The sequence below is a fragment of the Poromitra crassiceps genome (assembly GCF_964638095.1).
Source record: "Poromitra crassiceps genome assembly, chromosome: 12".
In the NCBI taxonomy this organism is placed as follows: Eukaryota; Metazoa; Chordata; class Actinopteri; order Beryciformes; family Melamphaidae; genus Poromitra; species Poromitra crassiceps.
Genome location: NC_139632.1, coordinates 8368871 through 8391370, shown reverse-complemented (window position 1 = coordinate 8391370; position 22500 = coordinate 8368871). Strand labels below are relative to the sequence as shown.

The 22500-nt window shown below is 42.5% G+C and overlaps 1 protein-coding gene across 1 annotated transcript in view; it reads right to left on the bottom strand.

Annotated features, from left to right (window-relative positions):
• Positions 1 to 12937: 12937 nt before the first annotated feature.
• The window catches only part of anos1b (anosmin 1b), a gene marked incomplete at its 5' end in the record, with an annotated part of 70842 nt that continues 61279 nt past the window's right edge, over positions 12938 to 22500 (bottom strand). The window contains 5 exons of the mRNA XM_083648341.1: positions 12938 to 13781; positions 14802 to 14945; positions 15979 to 16220; positions 17847 to 18009; positions 19844 to 19938. Coding sequence (XP_083504467.1) covers positions 14805 to 14945; positions 15979 to 16220; positions 17847 to 18009; positions 19844 to 19938 — 641 coding nt within the window. The 3' untranslated portion in view covers positions 12938 to 13781; positions 14802 to 14804. The remainder of the gene's footprint in view (positions 13782 to 14801; positions 14946 to 15978; positions 16221 to 17846; positions 18010 to 19843; positions 19939 to 22500) is intronic.

Genomic DNA, 22500 nt, shown 5'->3' with positions numbered 1-22500 from the left:
AATTTTAATTCTTATCTCTTCAGGATAATCTTTTAACAGATTTTTCCTTTTTATTGGTAAATGGAAGATTACAGAAGTAAGAGTACTTCTTAGAAATTTGTTTGTGCATTTTTTCTCCTTAAAATTGATACCGTCAATACACAGTGAAGGTAGCTGTGGAACGAAAACATTATACACCAACATCCCTTTAACCGTATTCACCATTGCTTGTGGAATTGCCTTAATAACCACTGAGTATTGTCTTTTTGTGCAATTCACATTGTATTTATCAATAAACGTATTATACTCGAGAAGATTACCATTTCAATCCATTAAATGCAAAATCGACCAAATATACCTTTCTCCACCCAGTCACCGTAACACAAAGATTTTCTTTTAAATACACGATTATTCCAGATCGGTGAATTATGTGGAGTAAAATTATGTTTATAAATCAATTTCCAATATAATAATACCTGCTGATGAAATGTGGACAACTTCATGGGCAATTTAGTTATACAGAAATCACAACTCAACATAAACTCTATTCCACCACACTTTTCAAAATTTTTAGCCGGGATATTGAACCAGAAACCATCTATATCTTGTAAAAATTGTTGTAACCACTTTAGTTTTATCATTCCATTCATTGCTTCATAATCAATCACATTTAGACTTCCCTCTTCTAGCTGTTTTATTGTATCACTTTTTCTAAGATAGTGATGTTTATTTCTCCAAATAAAATTGAAAATCTTTTGATTAATTGATTTGATTAGATTAAGTTGTCAGGAATGGCTAGTGAAAAGGCTGGGTATATAAACCTAGATAGCGTTTCAATTTTAGTAATCAAGATACGTCCAAAAATTGACAGATCCCTCTGTAACCATGAATTAAGAATAGACTCACTTTTCTTAATAGTAGTCACAATATTTCGGTCTTCTCTGGCTTTACAATCTTTCATTATAACCACCCCTAAGTATTTCACTTCATTTTTACCAGGAATCTCAAATACATCTATTAATGGGTGGTCATGAATCGCAAGAAGTTCACATTTCTTTAAATTTAGCTGTAGTCCAGATGCTTTAGAGAACACATCTATCTTCTTGATTACCAGAGGGATCTGTTCTGACCTCTTGAGGAAGATGGTGGTATCATCTGCCAACTGAGTTACGCTCAAATGAATACCTAGCACATTTAAAGGTTCAATTTCTGGGCTGTTTTTAATGAAAATAGACAACAATTCTGCTACTAAAATAAATAATAAAGGGGAGCTGCCACAACCTTGACAGATCCCGCGTTTAACCTCAAATCTTCTAGTTGTTCCCTGAGGGAGAGAGACTGAACTATTGATGTCATTATACATCATACCAATAATCTTAATACAATTTGTTCCAAAACCAAAGTATTCTAATGATTTTAATATAAAAGGATGTTCAACTGAATCAAAGGCTTTATAAAAATCTAAAAATAAAATAAAGCCATTATCTTCAACCAAGAAATTATAATCTAGTAAATCGAGAACCAATCTAATGTTATTATATATAGATCTTTCCTTAATAAATCCAGATTGAGTTTCACGAATTAACTGTTCCATGCCCATTTTCAACCGATTGGCAATAATATGCGTAGATAATTTGTAATCCACATTCAATAGTGTTATAGGTCTCAGATTATCTATGTATATTTTGTCCTTGCCAGGTTTAGGTAACAACGTTATAATACCTTGTTTCATTGTTGACATCAAATTATTATTTTCAATACATTCTATAAGAGCCTTAAATTGCATTTCTTTAATATCTTCCCAGAAAAAATTGTAAAAGTTTGAGGTCAAACCATCTTGACCAGGAGCTCTACCTACTGACATTTGTTTAATGGCTGTATCCAGTTCCTTCATACTAATCTCAGAGTCACATATTTCTTTAAATGCAAAGTAAATTTGAGGAATGAATTGTTTGATACCTTCAAGAAATGATATTGAGCTCTTCATGGAATAGGATGAAGAGTATAATTTAGAGTAGAAGCGATGGATTTCTTCAAAAATTACCATTGGCTCAAAACATTCTCTGTCATTAATCATCAAAACATTTATTTTGTTTCTTTCTTGTCTTCTTTTTTCTAGTCCAAAGAAATAAGATGTGTTCTTTTCCCCTTGTTCAATCCATTTTGCTCTAGATCTAACATAAGCTCCTTGTGCCCTTTGGATGAATAGGTTATTTAATTTGGCTTGCAAACTTAGAATCTTTGCTTTATCTTCATCTAATAACTATTTTTTTCTGCAGCATTCATTTATTTCTAGAACCATTTTAAATTCATTTTCCTTCAGCTGTTGACATCTGATTTTGCTAAATGTAATTTAGTAAATTTAATAAAAGACTCCTGACTCCTTATATTTGAAGTATTCCCATTTCCTACAATAAGTATCAATTTCTGTATCGTTTTTAATTTCCATCAATAAAGCCTTTACCTTCTCCACATATCTTTCTACATTTAATAAATCAGCATTGAATTTGCAATATTTTTTTCTGTATTTGGGATCATTATCTGGTTTCAGTGTAATTTCAATTACAGAGTGATCTGTTAGGGGAGCAGCAGATATTGAGACATTTGACGCACACTTAGTGACTTCTGGGGTCACCAGCCAAAAATCCATTCTGGATCTTGAACTGCCATTAGGTTTTACCCAGGAAAGAAATCTCAAAAGTGGATTTTTCTCTCTCCAAATATCAATAAGAGAGTTGACATTCATGAATTCCTTCAATGCAGTATTATGATGGTGATTGTTGTAAGGAGAAGGACATCTATTTGACCTATGCCATACATTTGCTTATATTCAGCAATCACTTCTGTCAGAGTACTTAAAAGTATTTTGTTCTGAGCAGTATTATTATACCCATAGATATTAATCAGAATAGCAAACATCCCTTCAAAATTAATAACCATACCAATCCAGTGACCATCCTCATCAGATTTGAGTGCTACCTCCCCAGGGATACTAAATAGTAGAGTAATAGATTCTGATCCACACTAGTGGATCATACCAGTTGGTGGCGGTAATGCACCAATTCGTTGTTTGCCAACCGCTAATAAACCTTAAAGAAGAAGAAAGAAGAAGAAGGAGGTTAGTGATTGGCTGTCCGTTACGGCCGGAATTTGAAAAAGCGGAAAGGGCGGGTCTTTGTTGTTTAAATGGACAATTCGGCGCGACCCTCATCAGTTGTAGAGGAGAGAAAGAAGAGGAAGGATCGAGAAGGCTCATCATCAGTTTGTTTTGTCGTTGAACGGAGCTACCTACAGTAAACAACAGGTAAGTGTTCATTTATAACATTAGCGTCAGTTACATTAGAACAACGGCAATATCAGCTACCTAGCTACTGTTAACATAGTCCCGTCGTTGATACTCTATGCTAGTCGAAATAGTTCCGATGACAGGGCTACTGCTAACGTTACTTTCGGTTACTTCTACCATTTCATTTTTCCGTCTACGTCTTACCGTCTTCTGGCAACTAATCATATGGAGACACTATCGCAACAGAGACAGAAAGGCTCAATTGTGGGAGAAGATTGGCTAGACACTTAATATTTATGGTGAGTGTTGAGCTAAATCACTATGTGTGTTGTTAGCTAATGTTAGCTGTCAGCTATCAAGCTAGCTACCGCAGCTAGCTAGCTTGCTAGCTGAACTAACGTTAAGTTCACATTAGTTCAGTGTGCTGTAGCTAGCTTGATAGCCGACAGCTAACATTAGCTAACAACACATACGTGATTTAGCTCAACACTCACCAGAAATATTAAGTGTCTAGTCAATCTGCTTCCACAATTGAGCCTTTCTGTCTCTGTTGTGATAGTTTCTCCATAGTGTAGGGGGGAATTGCACCCGCGCTGATTAGGCAAGTGGTTACACCTGTAGGATTGAAACGGGGAAATCTAACGGGCGCATTGGTCTCGGGAGAGCGGAGCCAGGTGGTGCACGTTACATTGCACTCATTAGTGGAGGGTGGACGGGTAGGTGCCGTTCGCACGCTGTTAGTTTAAAAGGCAGCATCTGGGTGGGTGGCAAACCAGGGCCAGGTTCCTGCTATAGGCAGGGCACGGTGGAAGATATAGTTGGGAATCATAGGAGTGCCTTCGCCGCTCTCCAGCCTGTGGCAGAGGCTGTCCTGCCTCACTGGCTTCCCCCCACAGTAAACTTTGAAGCCGGACCAGCGCCAAAGCTCAGACCCCGCGGGAGGGTCTAGCACTTGTGGACAGTTGAGTGCTTTTTTTTAAAGATACACATTTTGATACAGTGCGGGGCGGAAAGCAGCTGGGTTATTTAACTGTTCCTGAGGATGACGTTTGCAGTGCAATCTTAGTGTGCCCATGTGGAGTGAGATTTTGGGTGTGAGTTGCAATGCAGTGCCCTAAACTAGAGGGGTGAATTTGCTGTGGTTTTGGCAATAGCCCATACACTTGAGTAGCCTATAAAAAAAAAAATCATATTTCATTTGAGTTAAATTCAGATTATTGAAACTGGATTAGCCTGACCAGTTTTACTTGTTTAACAAGCTGAAGCAATGCTCTGCCTGTAATTCAAGAGAAGTCTGCCTTTTCATTTCATATTTAATTTTAGTTCAATTCAGATGATTGAAACTGGATTAGCATGGCCCCAGTTTAATTAAAAGTTATGACCAGTTTAACTAAAAAGCATATAGCCTGCCTGTGATTCCTTTTTATGTCATATTAGTTAAATTCAGACTATTGAAACTGGATTAGCATGACCAGGTTAACTTGTTTTATTATTATTATTATTATTATTAACTTGTTTAAAAACATATAGGCATGTAATTCAAGATAAATCTGCCTTTTATTTCATATTTCATACAGTTCAAATAAGACTTTCTGAGCATGACCAGTTTGACTTGTTTAAATTTAAAAACATATAGGCCTGTAATTCAAGTCTGCCTTATTTCAATTGGTTTTTAGCCCTAGTTGCACTTCTGTTGCACTTTTTTGTTCATTTGAGGTTTATAACAGTGCATGAAGGCATTGTGTATTAAATTAATGCGCTATTTTTTGTGCAATAAATTTGAGTGGTTTAAAAAAAAAATCTGAAATTTGGGTCGCGACTTCATGACAAGGAAAATAGTGGGTCCTGAGGCTACACCAGTTGAGAACCACTGGCCTATACGGCCTATGTTGCTGGCATTCAAAAGGGGGGGATTTAGAACTCGGACTGCATCCTATACCTGTGTGCAAGGCTGGTTGTGCCTTATATCCTTCTGTTAATAGAGATGTTATATTTTGTTAACCCCTTGGTTTCCTCATCCTTCAACTTCAGCACAGCATACATTCTCACATCTGAGACGAGGTTTATTTCAATATGATTAGTTGCCAGAAAAGGAGCACCCGACACCAGCGTCTTTCTGAAAAGTAAAAATATTTTCAGCTGGGACTGCTGGGAGCCGGCGCACAAAAACGCCGGAGTGCTGTGAAAATAGACACTGGGCGCATCGCACTTTCTCTAGACGTCCGTGTGCACCCGCATACGCTCGCTCCTCATTGGAAACGGCTGAAAAAAGACGCCGGAGCTGATGAAAAGACGCTAGGTCGACACAGGCCCTAACGTAATGTCTGTTTTCTTTCTTTCAGTTCGTCTGACTATGTTGTTATCTGGGAAAAAGAAGAAGTTGCCCGCAAAGGCCTCCAAGCAAACTTTGGCTACGGCCTTAAAGATCAAGACAAAGATGCGCTGTGAGTGTCCCATTTCAGTTACACATTATTACGAGCAGAGGTTGTGGTTTGCATTCTTAAGACTCTTGTACTACAAAGATTAGCTTTACGCTTTTCACACATTGTTTGGTTGCAAGAAGACAAAACGTGAAATAATTCTGTCTTTCTTCATGTCTACACCAGGCACCCCCTCCTTCAATGTCCCTCTGAAGACCAAAAACAAGGACTTGGCTGTTGCCGTGCAGACCCAGAAGGAGATGAGAATGCAGCTGGAGATGGACAACCTGCAGATGCTAGTAAATACTCTGCGCTCAGAGTTGGCCAGCAGGAGATGCGCGGAGAGGAAACTGGTTGGTCTGGTTGATTTGTCCAAACTTTATTAAGAGATCTGCTCTTGCTGAATTGGTTGTAATTCATCATTTTGTTCTCTCACAGCTCTTCATTCTGAAGGACCTGCATAGCAAGGCTCAGCTGCACCAGCAGGACTTGGGCAGCATTGTTCAAATTCTCTCATCTGATATTGTGAGTATGCCTCAATGTGTATCAACATATCGTTTTTTCTGTGGCATGTTTGAGTTGTCTGTCAAGTCTCTCTTGAGTTTGAAAATGCAGTCAACGGAACCAGAGTCTAAAGTCTTTGTGATTATTTCCTAAAGGATCTACATGAACCGTCTGATTACTACAACAGACAATCCGCCGACCGTAATGATGACAATATGCAGATGGCAAGGTGAGTGAACATCTCTCAGGGTTCCCACAGGTCCTTGAAATCCTTGAAAGTTTATGAATTAGATTTTTTTTTTTATCCCAAGGCCTTGAATGTTTTTGAAAATAGACATAGGTCATTGAATGTGTTTGAATTTATATATTTTATGCAAGGATAGAAATTGAAGCTATTTTGATTCCCTCTACATTAGTAAATGGGATGTGTTCCGCTGTCTGCGTGTCGTCTGCCATCACTGTAGCACAGCACAGTTGAGACATGTTCACACATTAAAGCCTCTCTCTGTTGCTAGTTTTCACTATAAAATTATCAGTGTTGTAACAGTAACTAACCTCACACTCTCTCTCTACCCCCCCCCCCCTCCAACTCCTGTGTGTAGGCCTACAGTTCAGTCACCTCCTCAGCCAGAACTTTCAACGGATGAGATGTGTCCCGCTAAACAAAAAGACAATTCTACAAACATTGTAGGTCTCCAGAGCCGACCCAGCAAGTCCAGTCATACTTCTGAAGGTATGAGAATATAAGGTTTTGAATTGTTATAATCAATTACATTCACATTATTTTATGCCTTAATGTACAGATGCAGAGTTGACTGAAATATGTTCTATTTTTCATGTCTTTTCTTCACAGATGCCACAAATGATATGGAAAGGCCTTTGGGTCCGGATATGCAAGCTGTCCCGATAGGAACATCCTGCCAATCTAGCAGCCACAGGGATGAAGTAGAGAGGTTCTCAAAGAGATGCTCTCCGTCCCTATTTGATATGAACTCCCTACGTGATATGAACTCGGTTGACAACACACCGGAAAAGCCACAGCCGTCTGTTTCCGATGACATTGTTTCTCATCCAAGAAGCTCAGTTATGGCGACTGATGATGGACAAAAGACTACGTTTCTGGACACAACCATGGAGATAACTCTAACCAATGCTACGGAAGTAGTCACAGTGGAAACCACTTCTGCTGGCCATGAAGACCATAGCTCTATCAAACTGAAGATGAAGAGAAACGCATCTATGGAAAAGTTAACAATTGTGAAGGCAGCAAAGGAAGACAAAAATAACTTGGAACAAGTTAGAGGGGTGATACCAGTTCCTCCACATGGTCTTTCACTCGGTGGCAACATATCTCAGAGCAAGATACCGATTCTTCGACATGGTCTTTCACTCAGTGTCAACAGATCTCAGAGCAAGATACCGATTCTTCGACATGGAGGAAACCACAGAACAAGGAGCAGAAAGCCATTTATCTCGGTGGCCAAAGGTAGCGCCTCATCGAGCTCCTGTAAGCGTCCTTGGGTGGCCACGCAGGAGCAAGGAGACATTCCAGAGGAAAGGAACACCACACACAGGGAGGAGTTTGGAGACTGTTCGAATGCCAAGAAAAAGAAACATAGTCATTGCACACAAGGCTTTAGGCCTCGGGACAATGTATGTTCTCCTCAGGACAACATTGCAAACAATTTGACGACATCTAATGCGTCATTGCCCTGTAGTCCAACAGTCGACGAAAGTGGTGAGGCAGTTCATCAGAACATGCAAGACCTGGGAATAATGGATGAGTTGCCACCATGGGATGCCGCCACCGCAGACCCTGAACTGCTCTCTAGTCCCAAGAGGGTGACCTCTGGCAGGGCAGCAGTGTTGGAGGAGCCTGCTGCTTCAATCACAGCCGAAACCTCTCCAGGTGTGGTGTCCTAGATTGCTTCTTTCTACATGGTTGAGTGTTGATATGGATGCATTTTAGAGTTTATTAGCAGATATTTGATATGTAGTGTTATTTGGGTGGGGGGGGAATCAGATATTTGTGTAAGTGTTATTTTCTCATTGCTGTTTGTTTTATTTTGTGTCTTGTAGCAGGAAGAGTGTTAGGAGATGAAAGTGGTGATGCAGTTCATCAGAAGATGAGCGACCTGGTTATGGACGAGATGCCGCCATGTGATGTCAGCGCCGCCGACACTCAACTGTTCTCCAGTGCCAAGAGGGTGACCTCTGGCAGGGCGCCAGTGTTGGAGGAGCCTGCTGCTGCAATCACAGCTGAAACCTCTCCAGGTGTGGTGTCCTATATACTAGCTTCTCTTTCTACATGGTTGAGTGTTGATATGGATGCATTTTAGATTTTATTTGCAGATATTTGATATGTAGTGATCTTTGGGGGAAAATCTGATATTTGTGTACTAGTGTGTTATTTTGTCTATTTGTTGGGACTGTTTGTAGTGCTTAATTCTAAAAGCCATTGCTGTTTGTTCTTTTCTTTTGTGTGTTGTAGCAAGAAGAGTCTTGGTATCACTGACCAACACCATTACAACCCCAGGCAACAGAAGGCCAACAAGGAGCCGTACTCAAGTCAATTACAAGGAGCCAAACATCAAAGAGTGAGGACCTCTACACTATAAACCCTAACATTCATTTTGATGATTCATCATAATTTGGCTTTTCACACGACACTTAGCCGGCGTTGAGTCTCTTAGCCCGGGCGGTTAAGAGAGCTGTTAGCCCCAGGCTAAGAAGGCTTTCACACTTGCACAATCCTGGAACATTCCAAAGTGGGCTAACCCCGACTTCAGCCTGGGGCTAGCTGGCTCTGCTCTGGAGTAGGGATGTAACGATAACCGGTTTTAATGATAACCGTGATAAAATTCCTTACGATAACCGTACCGTTTCAAATTTTCATTATCATTAAAACCATGGTACCGTGATTACAGTGCATTGAAAAACATGGTAAATACTGTCCATCATCAACCAAAGTTGGCAACAGTCTCGCAGATGCAAACGTGCAGCATTTGAGAAATGATTTCAGTGAGTGTATCAATCCTTTTTGGGTCTGAGTTTTCAATATAAAACGTCGTAAAATGATTTCAGTGAGTCTCTCAGTACTTTTTGAACATTTTCAGCAATTTTTTACTAATACCGTGGTAATACGATAACCGCGATAATTTTGGTCACGATAATCGTGATGTGAAATTTTCATACCGTTACATCTCTACTCTGGAGCAGGTTCACCCTGGCTTTTCAGGGTTAACCCAGACTTTGTCTAAACCCGGGGCTAAAAGTACATCTCTACTCTGGAGCAGGTTCACCCTGGCTTTTCAGGGTTAACCCAGACTTTGTCTAAACCCGGGGCTAAAAGTACATCTCTACCCTGGAGCAGGTTCACCCTGGCTTTTCAGGGTTAACCCAGACTTTGTCTAAACCCGGGGCTAAAAGTTGCCAGTTTGAGACGGGGCTATTGGCTGTATGTATCTGGCAGCAATGGTTCCAATGGGCCTGGGCTCTACTAACCCTGGGCTAGTAGAACTGAATCGCATAGCCCTGGGCTTAGGTCAACCTGGGTTAACAAATTAATGTCTGTGTGAAAAGCGGCTAAGTTAACGCAGGCTAAGAGTGCAGTGTGAAAGAGTATAGTGTTGTTTCTTTTGTGTGTACCACCAATGATGATGTATTCATGGATTTTTTCTTTTCTTTTCTTTGTAACAGTAAATTAAGGTGTGGAGACAAGTTCACAGACACCAACTTCCTGAGGTCACCTATAAAGAAAAGGAAGGCAAGGAAGGCCAGGCCAGGCAGGGCGGCAGTGTTGGAGGATCCTGCTGAAACCAGGTGAGGACCTCTACACTATAAACAGTGTCCTATAAACTCCTTTTTGATTCTTGATCATAATTGGACTTTTCACACTACACTTAGCCGGGGTTAAGTGAGTCTCTTAGAGGCCATTTACACCTGGCGTTAACATGTGGTTTCTGCCGTCAGATTGTGTTTTATCACTTGAAAGTACAGGTTTAAACAGCCCCAAAATGCATCGAAGAAGGATTGCAATCTGATCGGCCAAACCCACCTCCGGAGGCGGTCAGGGATGCATTATGTACACATTGAACACAAGTGTAAATGCAATGTGTCCTCTCAATCTGGATACAGCAACTGTATGCGGATTGAGAGGACACCCATTTCTGCCATCAGATTGCAATCTGATGGCAGAAAATGCATGTTAAAGGAACACTCCGCCCATTTTCAACCAGCTTTGTATCATTGGAACATCAGTAGTATATCAGAAAACTGTAAATGGTTTTGAAGTCTCATTTAATTTGACAGTTATTGAGTGTTAAAGTGTGGACCAGTGACATGGCCCTGCTCTGGAGCAGGGTTGGGTTAACCCAGACTTTTTGTCTAAACCCGGGGCTGAAAGCTGCCAGTTTGAGACGGGGCCATTGGCTGTATGTATCTGGCAGCACTGGGCTAGTAGAACTGCAGTGTGAATCTCAGAGCCCTGGGCTTAGGTCAACCTGGGTTAATATGTGTGTGGTGAAAATGGGCTAAGTTAGCCCAGGTCTAAGATAGCCCTATTCTTAGCCCAGCGATAAGAGCATGCAGTGTGAAAATGCCTAATGTAACCAACAGAGTAGTGTTGTATGTACCACCAATGATGATGGTAATAATGCATTTATGGATTTTTTGTTGTTTTTTGTAACAGCAAAAAGAGGCATGGACACCGTGGAGACAAGAAAGGAAAGGAGACCAGGCCAGACCTGTTCCCTGCTGCCTGGCCGATTTACCTGCCACAGGAGAGCTGGTACCGCTGGAACCGGTGGTTCAGCCTGACACAGAAGATGGAAGTAACTCCCTGATAACCCTGATGCTCAAATGTGTTCTCGTGTGTCAGTTCTTAGTATGGTTCTGATAATGTTCTAAAATGTGTTCTCCACAGTTCCTCTTTTGTTTTGATCCTTTTTGTTGTTGCTTCTACACATTTCTTATTATTATTGTTATTAATGCTATTGCTTACAGTTCTTATTTTATACCTAAATAAAAGAGTTTGTATTTGTTCTTGTTTCTCGTTTCTGGCTTCTGTCCTGCCCAATACTGCCATCTACTGGTCATAGAAATAGAAACATGATTGCAAAAGTGCAGCTGAAGTCTTTTACCCCCAAGAATGGTTTAAATTAACATAAACTGAAGGTCATTTATTTTCTTAATTAAAGTAGGTACTGAAATGCTAGTTAACATGCCTATTCAACTGAGATCATTCTTCTGTCTTATTTAGGGTGACCAGATCCCAGCAAACCAAATGTGGGACAAAGAATATGTTTGTGTGGGAAAATGTGGGACACATTACCTAATGCTGGCGACGATTATTTTCATTATCGATTAATCTGTCGATTATTTTAAACTAATCGATTAATCGTCTATAAAATGTCACCAAATGGTGAAAAAGGGTGATAATTTCCCCCCCAAAGCCCAAGATGACATCCTCAAATGTCTTCTTTTATCCTGACCAGCAGTCCACAACCCAAAGATAGTCTGTCATAGAAGACTAAACACGCCAGAAAATATTCACATTTTAAGGAGGCAGATTTATTTGAGTTAAAAATGTGTCTGTCTCTGTCTCTCTCTGTGGTTTGGCTTTTGAAAACTAGAGCGTAGAAAATGTGGGACATGGGGAAAAGGCATGGAAATGCTGTCCAGTCCCACACAAAGTGGGACATCTGGTCACCCTAGTCTTATTTAACATGATTTCTGAGTTAAAGTAGCCTACTATGTTTGTGGACCCTTCCCCCGCCAACCTGGGAATTCTACAACAGCTCCAGCTTGCCACTCAGTCACTTTGCAGTCATGCTCATTCCCTCTTTCACAGGTGATGTTTCTGTTCGCTTTGTTTCTGTTAATTTCTAGGATGAGTGTGTTATAAATTCAGATCATCATTCACCTGGAAAATCAGCCTTAATACTCTTGATTTAACCATGGGGAAACTCATCCTCTGCATTTGACCCATCCTCTACTACTACAACCTTCCTAGAACTAGGAGCAGTGGGCAGCCGCAGTGCAGCGCCCGGGGACCAACTCCAGTTCAATTACCAGTGCCTTGCTCAGGGGCACTGACAGGAGTATTAACCCTAACATGGCTGTGCTTGCATTAAAAGTGGCCATAAATGTGCAGCTCTGACAGGCAGCTGGACTTGATTAAACTAGTAGTATTAGCTAGAGCCATGTAAGAAGAGTTGTGACATCTCTCCATTCACTCCAATGGACCAGTTATTTACTCTCAAGAGTTCCAGGAAGTAAGGTTTGTGTTTGTACTTTGAAAGTTTTTTTTTCTTGAATCAAATTGTACATTATCAGCTTTATTTTAGCAGCCCTTCCTGGCTGTTCATTGGCTAATGAGTCTTGCATTTTGGTCCTCCGCTGACGCCACTCTCTCTCTAGAGGACACTAGTATTAGCTAGCCAGCCTGCACAACACAATATTGCATTTATGTATGATTACCATTCACTTCAAGCTGACCTGAGCAGCTGCTTTGTTTTATATGCCTATGGCCAGCCCTGCCAGCAAGAAAAGGCTGCAGGCATCTTAACACTGCTTTCTCCCACACACTCATTCAGAAGGATCACTGACACAACACACACAGTTTATCCTAATACTCTTTAATTACAAAACAATAAATAAAAAGTAATAGTAACAAGGTAAAACAAAACAAAAAAGATACAAAATGAACAAGAGTAAAATAAAAATAAAAGTCAGAAACAAAACTAGGGTTACATTAAACAAATATTAACATGATATTCATCAATGGGTTATTCACTGGTTGGTTTTAGACCATTAGTTCTTCATCTTTAAACGCAATGGCACACCTTAATAAGATAAAGAAATCTACTACATGCCAACAAGTTCTTAACTGTGGAAATGTCAGCCTAGTGAAATGGGGTAGCATAATGCAATTTGGCTTGCCGGTTTGAGTTAAATTTTCTTTACATATGAACACAATCACAGAGCTATATCTATATAGCTATATCTGAGCTCACTTCAAGGCTTCAGCACACCAAGTCATATCCACTGGTTTAGGAGACGGCCAGTGGATAATGCAGTGAAATACAGAGAGCACAGTTGGTCTAGTCTAGTTGGTCACTACACATCACTACATACATACATCACTACATACACACATCACTACATACAGTACATACATACATACATACACACACACACACACACACACACACACACACACACACACACACACACTGTACATACATACATAGTCAGTGCTATATTCTCTATTTGCATGGAAACAACAGACAAAACAAGACTTTTGACAGGAGTCGGTCGGCTCCAGAGATGTCAGTTGATCAGAATGACAAGATATGATTTGTCTAAACACTGAACATGTACAGATTCAGCCATGGAAGAAGTCACACTTTCTACACACATCCTGATTGTGTTTTCTGCAATTGAACTGTGATGAAATTGTTGCTGTGTGTGTGTGTGTGTGTGTGTGGGGGGGGGGGTTATGGAGACAGGGAGAGGAATAAGAATTATGAAGATGTTGGTAAAGTGGGTGATGATGATGCAGCAGAGGATGACAGCCGTGGGGGCGGAGCCTGGAAGAGAAAGACAAGAGATGATCGGTATACGATAGACCGGCAATACGTCATTTTGTAGGCGGCACGTGGTCTCGCCCCCTTTTAGGGGGAAAACACAAGCCCCTCGCCATTGACTTCAATGTAAAATAGCAGTACCAAAAAAATCATAGAAAAATAACAGAATGAATCTTGTTTATTAATGAGACAAAGACACCATGACATGACATTACAACTCGGCCGGCCACAGAATGTGCAAGATGCATGGGAAATATTGCTTTGACCCATCTAAAATCATGACCTTTCTGTGATCCACCTGTTTCTAATTTAGCCTCCCTACATTAAATGCTGTTGTAGTGGAGCTCAGCATGGTTGTAGGCTACTTGGCTCAGGCTAGACTGCCGTAACATGTGACCAGTCACATGATTTTAGATGAGTCAAAGTAATATTTCCGGTGTATCTTGCCCATTCTATGGCCAGACGAGTTGTCATCTCATGGTGTCTTTGTGTCATTAATAAACAAAATTAATTATGTTATTTTTCTATGTTTTTTTTGGTAGTGCTATTTTACATTGAAGTCATTGTGTTTTCCCCCTAAAAGGGGCAGGACCATATTGCACAACACTGGTGTGTGTGTGTGTGTGTGTGTGTGTGTGTGTGTGTGTGTGTGTGTGTGTGTGTGGTAAATGGTAAATGGCCTTCATTTATCCAAAGCGCTTTACAATCAGTAGGTACATTCACCCATTCATACACCGATGGTGGCAGGCTACCACGCAGGGTGCTGGCACACCATCAGAAGCAATTTGGGGTTCAGTATCTTGCCCAAGGACACTTCGACATGCAGAGTGGAGGAGCCGGGAATCGAACCACCGACCTCTTTCATCCAAAGTGATTAGTGACGACCCGCTCTACCTCCTGAGCTACAGCCGCCCGTGTGTGTGTGCGTGTGTGCGTGTGTGTGTGTGTGTGTGTGTGTGTGTGTGTGTGTGTCTGCGTGCGTGTGTGTGTGCGTGCGCGTGTGTGTGTGTGTGTCAATGCTACCTATCACAGTGTTGTATTGACAGCTGGAGTGTGGATGGTCTTGGAGACTGCGGCACCGTTGCTTCCCCCTGCTGTCAGCACTAGGAGCTGCAGCTGGTAGCTGCTGTCAGCATGGAGACCAGAGACTGTTACCCACCGCTGAGACTATGGGGGGAGGGGGAGAATCAGGGTTAGTTCACAACTTCACACGCACACGCACACACTTTATCCATTCAAATTCCTCTGGTAAAAGTATATTTAGTCGTATTTGTTGTTACAGTAAAAGTATATAACCAGTGTAATACTGTATTGTACAACTTGGAAGCATAACATTTTTTGATGAAGCAGCCCGGACGTAGCCCGGACGCCCCAAAGCCCTTACTGTATGTTACAGAGGCTGATGGTCCAGATCTATTTCTTTCTCATTCAGTTGGGGGTTTGAACGTTGAACTTTTCAAATGCTGATTATTTTATGTGCAAAACTTTATTTTCTACTAAATTTACAAGTGATTGCTGGTCTTATATAAATTAAGTTCAATAAATAGTATGATATTGGCATTGAAATTTAGAGGAGTATACCCCCTAATGTATATTGGAAATAATGGAAATCAACAATGGTATAAGTACCTCACAAATATTCAAAAACGCACATACAGTATAGGCTACATCTCTCCCATATTATATATATAAAAAGAAAAAGAAAAAAGTTCTTCCTGCTGCAACGTGTTGAGTCTGTTATTGTAGAATTTGCCCTGCTGGCTACATTAAGAATACAAGATAAAAAGGAAAGCCCTAAAGTGAAAGAATGGATGAATATTATGATGGATATATATAAGATGGAAAGACTAACTGCTGTCATCAATCATAAAGTAGAACAATTTACCTCAAGATGGGAATGCTGGGTTCAATATATAACACCCATTAGGCCAGATTTTATTTTTTTGGATCCAAGATGAATGTATAATGAAAAGTCGACTCCCTGTTCTGTTTGTTTGTCTTTTGTTTTTGTTTGTTTGTTTTGTTGCGGCTGTTGTGGTTTTGTCTTTTCTTTTATTTGTCTAAAAAAATAAAAAAAATCTATGGCAGTACATATCTACAAAGTATACAATGCAAGTATGTATAATAATCTGTCAATAAAAAGAAAAAAAAGAAGAAAAAAAAAGAATACATGATAAAAGAGATGATCTCTCTGTCTCACCGGTGCAACTATCTGTGTCTGGGAGATGAGTGTGTCTTCTTGGCCCTCCATTGCCATGGTAACCTCTGGCTGTGGGGCCAGCTGCGTCCAGGTGAATTGGAACCCCTCGATAGACGACTGGTCCAGTGCATGCTGGGATAGCCTCCAGCCAAACGTAGCGAGCAGGGTGCCGTTGACTTGGTGGAAGTCTGCAGTCAGCCGCTCTGGACGCAGTACCACCTTCCTGCCTGACAGGGGGCGCTCTGACACAAACAACACAGGGCAACACAGCACAATACAGCACATAGCATGGCAGGGTTTCACTCTGAATGTGTGTAAACCAGGGACTGAGTGATTGTAAAAAAACATCTCAGCAGGTTGGATGTGATTTTCAACATTACTGTGTTGATTATAATGAAAATGTATTGAGTGCAATGTGTAGCATGTGTATAAAAACTGTTTAGAAAAGCAGGCTAATGGAGGTTTGAAAATACTATACATGGTGTATAAGTGTGTATACGTGTGTGATCAGTGTGTATATGTGTGTGATCAGTGTGTATATGTGTGTGATCAGTGTGTATAAGTGTGTTATCAGTGTGTATATGTGTGTGATCAGTGTGTATATGTGTGTGATCAGTGTGTATATGTGTGTGATCAGTGTGTATATGTGTGTGATCAGTGTGTATATGTGTGTGATCAGGGCCCAGAAATTAACTTTTTGACTCACCAGCCAAGTGGCAGGTAGATGACATTTTTGTCACATATACATCTAGGGCTGTTATGTCCCGAATACCATATTTAGAGCGTCGACGCTTCTGGGAGATAAAAATCGATCATAATCGAAGCTTCTACGGTCCGGGGAGGGTGTTAAAAAAAAAGGAAATTAATTTTCAGCTGTGGCGATCCCGCTGAGTAGTGGCTCGAATATCAGACAACAGCAGCGCTGTGACTGACACACAGCAGGCAACACATTACAGCCAAACAGGGGAACAAACCAACATGTAGTAGTTGTAGGCTACTCTCACATTGAGTTGAAAGGACTCTCAGCTCCGCGGCTCATAGTCAACTTTCTTCCAGGCTTATAAACTCATGTGACCAAAAGCTCCTCATCTGTCCCGATGGTCGATTTTCATCCAACTTCTCTCAGTCCGACGTGCGGATATTATTTCCCACAAAATGTGAATTTATTCAGGTGGGCTAAGCGGACTTGCCGCTGAGCTTGTCAATGAGAGCTGTGTAACGTGTGTATCTGTGACTGCTGCTACTTCATAACGTTATAAACAAAGTAAACGACTTGAATTCACTTGTTGAACACGTGTAAAGCTACTCACACTGGGTTGAAAATGAGGAAAGAAGTGTATGAAGTTTCATGTTGACAAGACGGCCTCTCTCACGTCTGTGTGCTGCCTGCCTGCTGGGTGCGTTTGTTTGTGCTCACGTCTGTGTGCTGCCTGCCTGCTGGGTGCGTTTGTTTGTGCTCACGGCGCGTGCCGGTGTCAGTTGATCCCCGTGTTAAAATCAGTGTTATCCCGAAGTACCCTTCCCAGCCAGGGACTCGCCACGTGGCGGGTAGACCCCTGAGCGTCACTCGCCAAACGTAAAATCTAATCGCTATTGGCGCTTGACTGTTAATTTTCGGGCTCTGTGTGTGATCATTGTTTGTCCTATCTTGTGGGGTCCAAATGTATCCCAAGGAATACAACACAGATGTGTGTGTGTGTGTGTGTGATTGTGTGTGTGTGTGTGTGTGTGTGTGTGTGTGTGTGTGTGTGTGTGTGTGTGTGTGTGTGTCTGTGTGTGTGTGTGTGTGTGTGTGTGTGTGTGTGTGTGTGTGTGTGTGTGTGTGTGTGTGTGTGTGTGAGTGTGCATGTGTGTTTGATTACCCTTACCCTCAGTATTGCAGGGCAGGGCTTTGCCTCCTCTGACCCTGACAGAGGAACAAGCCGGGGTCGTAACCCAGGCGACAGCCTCTGACCCCGGGTCCTTCTCCTTTGCCACGGCAACACGGTACTTACAGGAGAACAGCAGGCCTGTGATGGTGTGATGGGTGCCCTGGACAGAGAGAGAGAGAGAGAGAGAGAGAGAGAGAGAGAGAGAGAAAGTGAGAGAGAGAGAGAGAGAGAGAGAGAGAAAGTGAGAGAGAGAAGGAAATAATGCATAGTGTGTAGTACTGTACACAAGTGATAGTTGAAGCTATCCTGGGATCAGGTTTCTGAAAATAGATTGTTGTTTGGAAACCGACCCAAAATAACTCCCAATTCTGGATTCATAGCTCTCATCTAAAGCTACACTGGGCAGCTTTGCATATTGGGGTGTAAATGAATGGCTTGAGCTTTAAGAAGCTTTATACCAGGGCTTCCAAAAACTTAAAGGAGAATGTCGGTATTTTTCAACCTCATATTTGTTTATATATAACAAAGTCATTTGAGCAGATTGTTTTTTAAATTGGATATCAGGATAAGAGACGTTGACGAGCCCAGCTTTCTCTGGCCAGAGTGCTGCTGTGTAGTGATTCTGTTGCCTGTGAATTAGGCTGATGAGACAGCTTTTGAAAACAAAACTAATCTTGCATAGTGTTGCTTTTAAAGGGTTCATCCTAAAGTTCCTAATCAGTTTTAATTGGCTGATATCTTTGGTGCTCGGCGCTCATTGCTGTGGTGTTTCTGCACCGCGCTTCCCAGAGATCACCTGTCAATCAAACTGACGTGTTCTTCCTTGGATTTCCTGTTGATGCAGTTTGGGGGTTTCTGTAGGTGGCGCTCTTTTGTCCATTGTGGTTTTCGCTGCTCATGCTACAGTAACTACTTAGTACTTCTTCTGTTTATTCCAAATAAACCACTGTTGCTGCTGATGGAAATGTAAAACTGCATGATCTCCTGTGTGCCAGAGGACTTTTCCCTGGAAAGAGCTACCAGAAACGTTTGGGCTGTGCTACAACCCACCTCGTTCTTATTCGTACAACCTGGGTTGTTAGCACAACCCGAACACTTTCACGAACTGGATATAGGCTGAACCTCTATTGTGTTATTATATGAATCGTTGATAGAGAGTAGTAACACACACACACGCACACACACACACACACACACACACACACACAGAGTAGTAAAACATTAGGGGTGTGCCACCTTAGGCACCTCACGATTCGATTCGATTACGATTAAGGGTGCTACGATTCGATTATTAAACGATTATTACGATTATTACGATTAATCACGATTTTCGATGCATCTTTTTCACCAAACAGGATTTTTTTTAAGCAAGGTATATTTGTCAGTATCCATTAATTAAAGTAAACAAACAAATGTACCTCCATTATCTTCAGTTGCGACTGAAGTCCACGCATCACATGTTACAGCCACCCTACATGCTTTCTTCAGTGATTCCAGTTTCCAGTACTTCGGTTTTGGTCTCGTTTTACAGTTAAGGAACTGCTTTCCGGGCGAAATACCGTATTTTTTGCAAATAAAGCAAAAGAAATAATTGAAAAAAAAAAAAAAAAAAAAAAAAAAAAAAAAAAAAAAAAAAAATCTTTTGCAAATCGATAATCGAACATTGTGAATCGATTTTAATCGTCACGTGACTCATCGCGATGCATCTAAAAAACGATTAATCGGCACACCCCTATAAAACATCCATTGATTGATATGAAAATGCAGATGATCACTTTAAGAAAGCAGACAGCTTGTTGCTGTATGATGGGAGGATAAAGAACAGACAGAGAGAGATAGAGAGTTCAGAGATGATGGCACAGAGAGATCGAGTTACGATGGAAAAGACACACAGACAGTTTTATGGCTGAGAGCATTCCACACTGATGGGAGAGTTATGATGGAAAGCCATATCTCACATACATACGCACACACACACACACATGTAGAGATACCTGTATAGTGGTTGCTCTCTCTGTGCTTGTAAGATTAGTGCCACAGGTATGTGGACGCCAACGCAACACGTATGGACCAGGGTCTCTCTGTCTGGCTGTAATGCAACAGAAGAGAAGCCAGATCAGACACAGTATACACTAACAGTGCATGCATGCGTGTGTTTATTATAGCGTGTGTGAAACCTGAGAGAGACCTGTTATGACACAGTCACACTGAAAAACGCATCTTTTATCACGTTATTGGAGCCACTTTTTTTTTTTTACCTTAGATCCTACCTACACATACTGTACATGCATGCACACACACACACACACACACACACACACACACACACACACGTACACACTACATGACAACAACACATGTGTTGCTGGTTATTTGGCTGATCTGATGTTATTGAATATGAATGTCTTGTTCCCTCTCCACCAGATAAGAGCCAGTCAACACCTCTTATTTATGGATGAGGCTGAGCCAACCAATCAGATTTCTGCCCTGAGGTCCAAGCACCAGTGTGACGTGAGGTGAGGAAGAATCACATTCAGATGCTATGGGAATCTCTCTGTCAGTCTGTTTCTTTCTGTCTGTCTGTCTGCTTCCCTGCCTGTCTCTCTGTCTGTCTGTCTGTCTGTCTCTCTGTCTCTCTGTCTGTCTGTCTGTCTGTCTCACTGCCTGCCTGTGATCCTCCCTGTCTGACTGTCTGTCTCCCTGCCTGCCTGTGATCCTCCCTGTCTGTCTGTCTGTCTGTCTCTCTGTCTGTCTGTCTCCCTGCCTGCCTGTCTGTCTGTCTGCCTCACTGCTTGCCTGTGATCCTCCCTGTCTGTCTGTCTGTCTGTCTGTCTGTCTGTCTCTCTGTCTGTCTGTCTGCCTGCCTGCCTGCCTGTCTGTCTCTCTGTCTGTCTGTCTCCCTGCCTGCCTGTCTGTCTGTCTGCCTCACTGCCTGCCTGTGATCCTCCCTGTCTGTCTGTCTCCCTGCCTGCCTGTCTGTGTCATTGTGTGTCCCTTACTGCCTGCCTGTCTGTGTCGTTGTGTGTCCCTTACTGCCTGCCTGTCTGTGTCGTTGTGTGTGCCTTACTGCCTGCCTCTCTGTGTCGTTGTGTGCCTTACTGCCTGCCTGTCTGTGTCGTTGTGTGTGCCTTACTGCCTGCCTCTCTGTGTCGTTGTGTGCCTTACTGCCTGCCTGTCTGTGTCGTTGTGTGTCCCTTACTGCCTGCCTCTCTGTGTCGTTGTGTGTCCCTTACTGCCTGCCTGTCTGTGTCGTTGTGTGTGCCTTACTGCCTGCCTCTCTGTGTCGTTGTGTGCCTTACTGCCTGCATGTCTGTGTCGTTGTGTGTGCCTTACTGCCTGCCTCTCTGTGTCGTTGTGTGTGCCTTACTGCCTGCCTGTCTGTGTCGTTGTGTGTGCCTTACTGCCTGCCTGCCTGTGTCGTTGTGTGTGCCTTACTGCCTGCCTGTCTGTGTCGTTGTGTGTCCCTTACTGCCTGCCTCTCTGTGTCGTTGTGTGTCCCTTACTGCCTGCCTGTCTGTGTCATTGTGTGTGCCTTACTGCCTGCCTGTCTGTGTCGTTGTGTGTGCCTTACTGCCTGCCTGTCTGTGTCATTGTGTGTGCCTTACTGCCTGCCTCTCTGTGTCGTTGTGTGTGTCTTACTGCCTGCCTGTCTGTGTCGTTGTGTGTGCCTTACTGCCTGCCTCTCTGTGTCATTGTGTGTCCCTTACTGCCTGCCTCTCTGTGTCATTGTGTGCCTTACTGCCTGCCTCTCTGTATCGTTGTGTGTGCCTTACTGCCTGCCTGTCTGTGTCGTTGTGTGTGCCTTACTGCCTGCCTCTCTGTGTCGTTGTGTGTGTCTTACTGCCTGCCTGTCTGTGTCGTTGTGTGTCCCTTACTGCCTGCCTGTCTGTGTCGTTGTGTGTGCCTTACTGCCTGCCTGTCTGTGTCGTTGTGTGTGCCTTACTGCCTGCCTGTCTGTGTCGTTGTGTGTGCCTTACTGCCTGCCTGTCTGTGTCGTTGTGTGTGCCTTACTGCCTGCCTGTCTGTGTCGTTGTGTGTCCCTTACTGCCTGCCTGTCTGTGTCGTTGTGTGTCCCTTACTGCCTGCCTGTCTGTGTCGTTGTGTGTGCCTTACTGCCTGCCTGTCTGTGTCGTTGTGTGTGCCTTACTGCCTGCCTGTCTGTGTCGTTGTGTGTGCCTTACTGCCTGCCTCTCTGTGTCGTTGTGTGTCCCTTACTGCCTGCCTCTCTGTGTCGTTGTGTGTGTCTTACTGCCTGCCTGTCTGTGTCGTTGTGTGTCCCTTACTGCCTGCCTGTCTGTGTCGTTGTGTGTGCCTTACTGCCTGCCTGTCTGTGTCGTTGTGTGTGCCTTACTGCCTGCCTGTCTGTGTCATTGTGTGCCTTACTGCCTGCCTGTCTGTGTCGTTGTGTGTGCCTTACTGCCTGCCTCTCTGTGTCGTTGTGTGTCCCTTACTGCCTGCCTCTCTGTGTCGTTGTGTGTGCCTTACTGCCTGCAATGATATAGAAGAGGGAGTGAGTCCTGTATCATCCTTCTCTGTGTCGTTGTGTGTGTCTTACGCCTGTCTGTGTCGTTGTGTGTGCCTTACTGCCTGCCTCTCTGTGTCATTGTGTGCCTTACTGCCTGCCTCTCTGTATCGTTGTGTGTGCCTTACT